The sequence below is a fragment of the Physeter macrocephalus genome, chromosome 6 (assembly GCF_002837175.3).
Source record: "Physeter macrocephalus isolate SW-GA chromosome 6, ASM283717v5, whole genome shotgun sequence".
Lineage (NCBI taxonomy): Eukaryota > Metazoa > Chordata > Mammalia > Artiodactyla > Physeteridae > Physeter > Physeter macrocephalus.
In genome coordinates, this window is record NC_041219.1 from 88,209,288 (window position 1) to 88,216,601 (window position 7,314).

The 7,314-nt window shown below is 43.8% G+C and overlaps 1 protein-coding gene across 7 annotated transcripts in view; it reads right to left on the reverse strand.

Annotated features, from left to right (window-relative positions):
* Positions 1 to 1,286: 1,286 nt before the first annotated feature.
* Positions 1,287 to 7,314, reverse strand: part of LETMD1 (LETM1 domain containing 1) — an 8,435-nt gene continuing 2,407 nt past the window's right edge. The window contains exons 3-9 of one of the 7 annotated variants that reach the window (XM_007113850.2): positions 6,767 to 6,882; positions 6,083 to 6,165; positions 4,187 to 4,373; positions 3,962 to 4,063; positions 3,710 to 3,862; positions 3,169 to 3,265; positions 1,287 to 2,282 (exon numbers count right to left, since the gene is read on the reverse strand). In XM_007113850.2, the coding sequence (XP_007113912.1) occupies positions 2,212 to 2,282; positions 3,169 to 3,265; positions 3,710 to 3,862; positions 3,962 to 4,063; positions 4,187 to 4,373; positions 6,083 to 6,165; positions 6,767 to 6,882 (809 nt within the window). In that variant the 3' untranslated portion in view covers positions 1,287 to 2,211. Of the gene's footprint in view, positions 2,283 to 3,168; positions 3,266 to 3,709; positions 3,863 to 3,961; positions 4,064 to 4,186; positions 4,374 to 6,082; positions 6,166 to 6,766; positions 6,887 to 7,314 lie in introns of all 7 variants that reach the window. The other 6 variants (XM_028491340.2, XM_028491339.2, XM_024122977.3 and 3 more) reach the window with 6 other exon arrangements.

The following is a 7,314-nucleotide window of genomic DNA, read 5'->3' on the forward strand; positions in this document are numbered from 1 at the left end:
ATCTCTCCCCATCCTCTAGTCTCACGAAATGGAGTTGAGAGTCTGAAGTACCTGAGATCTAGGTGCTATCCCGAACTGAGCTACACTCTGCCACCTTAGACTGGTCCCCTCAGATATAAGACTGAAGTTTAATTGGGAATTTGGAGAAAAATCTTTCTAGAAGTTTGTGTTGGAAGGTGAAGGTGAGCGTTACGCATTCCCTCCTTAGGAAGGCTCCAGCCTAAGCTAGGGAGTGGATTTCACCTGTTCAGTAAGACACACATTTGGGATCAAACCAAGAATTTGCATCTAACTAGACTCATTGCCAACCTCCAAGATAATTTGATTTTTCTGAAAAACTAGTTTCTTAATATAAGTCCATCCCTTCATTAACTCTGCAGTTCTCCCAAGCTTTTAAATGCTAAATATTAACGTTTAGCATTAACTGTCTTGTCAGGCAAAGGGCCTGTTCTACAAACCTGATCCATCTCGTTTCTGGTGCTACCTGAGGTGGACAGAATTATAGTTCATGGTTGCTAGAAAGGCTAGGCCTCTGATCACAGAGGCAGAGAGCTTCAGTCCCGCTTAGTCTAGGCCTAGATAAAAAATTATTCATTATTACAACGCTTAATTATTTTCCAACTTCCTTTCTCACATACTGTACACAGGTAGTATTTTCAATGTGAATCCAAAGCTTGTCTGGTTCTCTGAAAAAAATTTTTTTTTTTTTTTGCCTTTTAGGTCCTTTACATTGTGATAATGCTGTATTTAAAGAGAATATTTAAATGTAATATTAAAGAAATATTCAAAAGAATGGTGTGTTATTCTTTATCTTGGCAGACCACAAGTCAGTTACTTGTTACAGAAAAGATGCTTCTCTAGCATTGTATGTAAAACCAATTAGGTCAGTTAAGGATTAATGTTAACAATAGGAATGTTTTATGGTGGAAAAATAGAACATTCTTTGGAGCATCAAGAGCTTGACTTGCATCATCATATGCCCTAACATACCTTTTCAGCTGAAGCAGGCCTTGATCTGCCCTGCTGGAGCTTTTCCCACTTCAGTCCCTACTCTTGGGGCCCACTTTGTAATTCCATTACTTTATATATATGAAATTCTCTATTCCTGGTTGCCATCTTAAAATCCAGCAAGAGGATCACTTCAAATTAGCTCCTTTGTCATTTCCATCCCATCAGAAGGTTCTATTCCAACCAGTTATCTCGCCATTAGTTAGCTTATGTCGGTCAGTCTTGTAAAAGGAGCCTTAGTAAAATGATTAGGGTATGCATAAGTAATTTCCAGCAACTGGTTTCAGGCAGTCTTTATTTGAGCTTAAAAACAGTGCTTCATGCATTTACAATAAGTTACTACAGGTCACTGATACACACAGACAAAAGCTGAACCCAACTTACTATCTCAGAGTAGACCTCTCCTGGTCTCTGGGGCTGGGCAGTAATTAGTACCTTACAGGATTGATCCACAGCCCAAAGAAGGCAGCCACTGTCAGCTACAGTTGGATCGCTGCAACACAGTGGAAGGAGCAAAGCGTTTAAGATCCACAGGGGCTGTAGCCCAGTCCAGAAATTAAGAGAGGGAGGGGAAGGCTGTAAACACTTGAGTCAAGAAGCGCTTGTATTTCCTTTTATCTTTCCATTAGAATGTTCCCATAAGTTATTTACTTAACAACAACAACAAAAAAATTAAAGTGCTCAAAGGATTTGAAAAAAAGGGAAGTGGTTAGACCTGTGAGGGGAACAAAAAATAAAAATCCCTATTTTTGGTCATATCAAAGTGCTGACGGGGGCATCAAAGTACATGCATGGATATAAAGGCTCCAGTTTAAGTAGTGCTGTTCCCCTCATCAGCCAGAAACTGTCTTGAACAAAACAGCTGTAACGAATGTGGCAGTGGGTTAAGTCCTAGGCCAAATGAGGATTCCCACCTGGGGCAAAAGCTCATTTCCTGGGATCTGAACTTAAAACACCATAGTAAAAGCCCAGTACAAAAGCTGCTGCCAGCTCCAGCGAATTCTGAGGAAGTTGGCATGACACCTCTCATGGGCCGCCCCGGTAGGAGGGTTTCTTTCAGTTCCAGCTGCCACACGGGCACCTGCTCCTCTGCCTTGCACACGCCTAACAGGGCACACACTCTTTGCTGACAAGTGCTGTTTGGTCCCACGCTGCTGGACTATGTGACTGCATGCAGGACAATGCCACCCGCTCCTTGTCGGCTCAGTGCCTTGTCCCAATGTAGTTGATGGAAAGCAGGACCACATTGTGTAGCAAGAGGGACAGCTCAGCTTCTGAAAACAACATCAACGTTAATGGTTTGGCCAGGGAAGAGTCTGCCTTCCAGCTACCTTGTTATGCAGGGCTTGACACCAGGGGCAGAAAGCCAAGTGCGGGGAGGTGTGACATTAAGAGGCCACTGTTCTCAAAGTTCCCCTCCTTCATTCCAGTCCCTGCATGTACACTTTCTTTCCTTCCACCAAATATCTATATCTACTTGATTCTCATGTGATGGCAGTAGAAAATTCAGAGATGGTAATGGAACTAAACCCCACTGTCACCCTTTGGAATTTTCCAGTAGAAGATGGTCCTTGAGGGACATTTCTCAGCCCCAAGGATATTAGTAGGCCTACCCTGATGTTCAGAGGCTTAGAAGATATCAAGGCCTAGCCAAAGGTTCCAAACAGGAGACCCATAGGTCTAATACCCACCCGCAGATACTTTTTGTTTAGGCAACTGAGTGTTTTCATTCTGAATTTGAATGCCTTGGGACTGGTGCTTCTCCCCGAGTTACATGGCAAGGTCTGGAGACAATTCTGGTTGTCAGAACTGGGTGAGGGGGTGCTACTGTCATCTAGTGGATAGAGGCCAGGGATGCCTGCTGTATCGTCTTAAAATGCACATGACAGCCTCCACAGCAAAGCATCAGTAGTGCCAAGGTTGGGCAACCCTGCTTCACGCTCAGGTCCCCACAATCCCTAGTCCTCCCTCTTGTGTTGCACAGTCTACTTCATTACCTGCCTAGCCCCTGTAGGCAAGTGAGTCTGCACCCTTTCAGTTAGACATATTTATTAGATAAGGGTCTCACGCTACTTAATAATTAACTCCCAAATAAAACCTCAGAATAAAATACAAAAATGACTTGGATTTTAGTGGCATAACCACAGGCATTTGTCTCACCTTTCAGGCTGCAGGAAAGCTGCAGCCATTCTCCCAGCCAAGTTCGACACCTCTCTTCAGCAATATGGGTGGAATTCAGGCCACGAAGATAACAAGCCTAGATCGATCAGAAGAGAAACAATCCTTAATTATCACAGAGCAAGTATGCCAAGGAAGTATAAACCCACAGAGAATCCCAAATCCCCTTTAAATAAGTTAAAACCTCATCCCCACAAGAAACCTTTCACCATGGCAATATGAACTCTGATGGACAGGATGAGAAGCAAAAAGTCCTATACAATCTAAAACAATAGATCTAAAGTGTAGTGTCCTTGCTTTTTGAAGGGCCAGAAGAAAACATACATAAACCAAAATTATTGTGGGCAACTCCTTCCCACTAGTTAAGTTCACTCAGAAAAAAAGACATAGAAATGAGGTGAGAGAATAAAGAGCCTAGGCTCTGCTGTAACAAGCAAGACAAGGAGCTCCTTGGAAGCTCCCAGCCCCGTGAGCTCAAAAGCCCACCAAGGACTGCAGGTTGATATTGCAATCAAGCGCTTACCGACTTCACCTCCTGGGCAGTCAGCTGACCAATCCCCAGCTTTGCCAAAGCCTTGTCCAATTGGTGAATCACAGTGGTATGAGTCTTTAAACGGTATCTCAACAAGACAGGAGGCAGATAAGGTGTGAGAAGCATTGCTCGACTCAAGGCTTTCTGTGACACAATATAGGGGGAGAAAGTCAACTCGGTGTTACTGCAAGTAAGACCTGAAGCGAGGTGAGGCCATGGAATAGAGAAACCCTCAGTGCTCACCATCTGCAAAGCATGGAGCTGGTTCATGCCCAGAGGATGGTTAGAGAAACACTCTCTCAGAGCCAGGATATCATGTATTGCTGGGTGGGTACCACGTTGCATCTTGGGAGAGATAAGAGATGGGTAGATGTTAGGAAGGTCCAGACTAGCCTTCTTACCCAGTTTTAGTGCACGCTGGATCTAACAAGATTCCTGGTTTGCAGGAAGTGTTAACTGGAGGAATACCTTGGTGCACAATTCTGTCATATGCCACCGGAGTCCTGAATCAGAAATGAGAGGGATAACCTTTTCTAAATAACAAAGAATTTCTGGGTGGGACTGCTTCCGGAGAGCATGATAGATATCTAAGAAATCAATTTGTTGCTTTGGGGTCCAGAAATGTTGGATCAGCAGTTGCCTAGGAAACAGGTACCTGAAAAGAAAAGGAATCACAAAGTCACTTGCTGAAACTGGCATCTTTCAAAGTGAGCTAAGAAAGCATTTAGCAGACATGAATGCTTGGAGGAAGAGATGGAAACACTATTTCCCTACCTTACTGTTCTTTCCTGTAAATGAGTGTCAGACCAAGGTTTAAAGATACACTGAAGCCCAATTTCAAGCAACGTTAACTGAGGTTATGTAAAAGGAAGCAGTAAGGGAACAGCCTTGTACGCAGCGATCAGATAAATGACTCCTTTTGAATCAAAGCATGTGATGAACATATTTGGGACAAAGCTGCAGACAGAGCTGGACTTTGTATGTGATGTTGACAACCTCAAACTGTTCCGTCCCTATGTGCATACAAAATGGAATTCCTCTAATTCATTTCTCTATACAGGCGGTGGTTTTAAAACATGGTCACAAATTCCCTGGCACTCCTCTTACTGAGAAGTGAGGTCTGTGCCTCTGGTTTTAAAAATCTGGGTGAGTGCATCAACCAACAGAATAGAGCAGAAGTCTTTGTGACTTCCAAGGCTAGGTTATAAAAGGCCATGCAGATTTTCTCTCTTTTTTTAAGTTTCTTGAAACTTTTAAAAATTAATTAATTAATTAATTTCATTTTTGGCTGTGTTGGGTCATCGTTGCTGCGCATGGGCTTTCTCTAGTTGTGGCGAGCAGGGGCTACTCTTCGTTGTGGTGTGCGGGCTTCTCATTGCAGTGGCTTCTCTTGTTGTGGAGCAAGGGCTCTAGGCGCACGGGCTTCAGTAGTTGCAGCATATGGGCTCGGTAGTTGTGGCTCGCAGGCTCTAGAGCGCAGGCTCAGTAGTTGTGGTGCACGGGCTTAGTTGCTCCGCGGCATGTGGGATCTTCCCAGACCAGGGATCGAACACGTGTCCCCTGTACTGGCAGGCTGATTCTTAATCACTGTGCCACCAGGGAAGCCCCATGCAGATTCTTATTTGCTGGAACACTCATTCTTGGAGCCCTAAGCTGCCATGTAAGAAGTCCCGCTGCCCTGAAGCCACCACATTACAGAGGCCATATGCAGGCACCCTAGTAGACAGTTCCAGTCTTCCAAAGCCATCCCGGCTAAGGCACCAGACCTAAGAGTGACCTTAGACTGTCCAGACTAGTCCATTCACCACTTTTAACTATCATGAGGGACACGGGAAAAAAATCTTTCACCCACCTGAGCCCTGCCCAAATTCCTGCCCCCAAAAATCATGAAAATGGTGGTTGTTTTAAGCTATTAAGCTTTGAGGTTGTTTGTTATACAACAATAGATAACTAGAACAACATGCAAGGTCATAGTTTAAAACTGTCATCTTCAGATATAAGGTAAAGTAATAAAGATTGGTATTATCAGAATATGAAATGCATTTTTCTCCTGAAGAAAAAAATTTGTCCCAAGTTGCTATGCCTCTAAGAGAGTGGATTGCTGCCTCTAGGGATGATGGAAAAGATCATTATCTTATTTCACATCACATAGGAGCAGCTAAGAGACAGGGAGAAGCCAGGCCGCCTACTCCTACCGCCGTCGCAGTAACCCAGGTGGCTTTTATGAACCTTGGGCTAATGAGAAAATTGGAGCAGAAGTTTGATAACCTCTGCCTAACTTCTGAAATGGAAAGTTCTTAATTTGTAATTTTTAAAAAATCTACATATCTTCAGTATGCCGGAGAGACAGAACTCTGTACTCACATTAGCAAGAAGACCAGGTAGTTGGCAAAGGGTGGAATGGAAAGAATACCTAGGAAAAGACACTTGGTGACGTCTCGACGGAACTAAGCAGAAATAAACACAGATGCAGTTTTAACCCAAGTTAAGTTTTTAGTACAATGGACAATCCCTCCACCCCACTGTGTAGTAAACTTCTATTAGAGCCCAGGTAAGGATCAAGGTTATTTCTATCTACCTCTAGTTGGTAAGTTCCTTAAGGACAGGAGCCCTGATCTGTTTACTTTTGTATCCCAAACAACGTCTAGTACAGGGCCTGACAGTATACCAAATCCCTAAGTAAATTCTTCCTGATCTGCAGAATGGTCCTAGATTCTTACTCTCAGATTCAAAACTACCATCAAGTTACCACCAAATACTACTTTCCTGCTGCCTTTGGATCCTTCCTTGCAGATTTTCATATGTTCAGAAACGAACTGGACTTTACTGTTCACAACTTTTATTCAGAAAGTGTTCCAGAAACTCTACGGAGCTCTGCTATGGAGGCTCACAACTCTGAATGAACTGATTCTGACAAATGATCTGATCTCATGGCAAGGGGCAACAGCTTGGTCAGTGGTGAAGAAAATAGGAACGAAAAGACTTGAGTTCTGGGTTAACTTTAATTATATCACCGTGAACTTCTGGATATCTGCCCTTGGCGCATACCTGTCTCAAATGCTCCATCTCCCGGTATGAAAGTTGATGAAACTTTATATTGTGCTTCCACATATTTGTCTTTATTCTTCTAGCCTTTTTGGCATCAGCCCATAACATCTGCAATCCTACCTCATTAAAGTAGAGGACAGAGTGTGATGTTATCCCAATCTGATTACCACAGCCTTTTGTTCCATGTTCACCCACAACACACACTTGTCCCTCCCTCCCCAATGCTACTCTAAATCAAAGCTTTAAACTAGGTCACTTGAAACTCTTGTGAGGCTGACCTATATTTCGTTTCTTATCCTTCTCCCCTCTGTCCCCTTCCACCCCACTGCCCCCAGCATATCAACTCTCTTCCTGCCAAGCTGACGTTCTGTGATCTACCAGGGAATGGTTTCCCTCTTCTGGTTCATTACTCACTCCCCTTTTTTTTTTTTTTTTTTTTTTTTAATTTGCCGTATGCGGGCCTCTCACTGTTGTGGCCTCTCCCGATGCGGAGCACAGGCTCCGGACGCGCAGGCTCAGCAGCCATGGCTCACGGGCCCAGCCGCTCC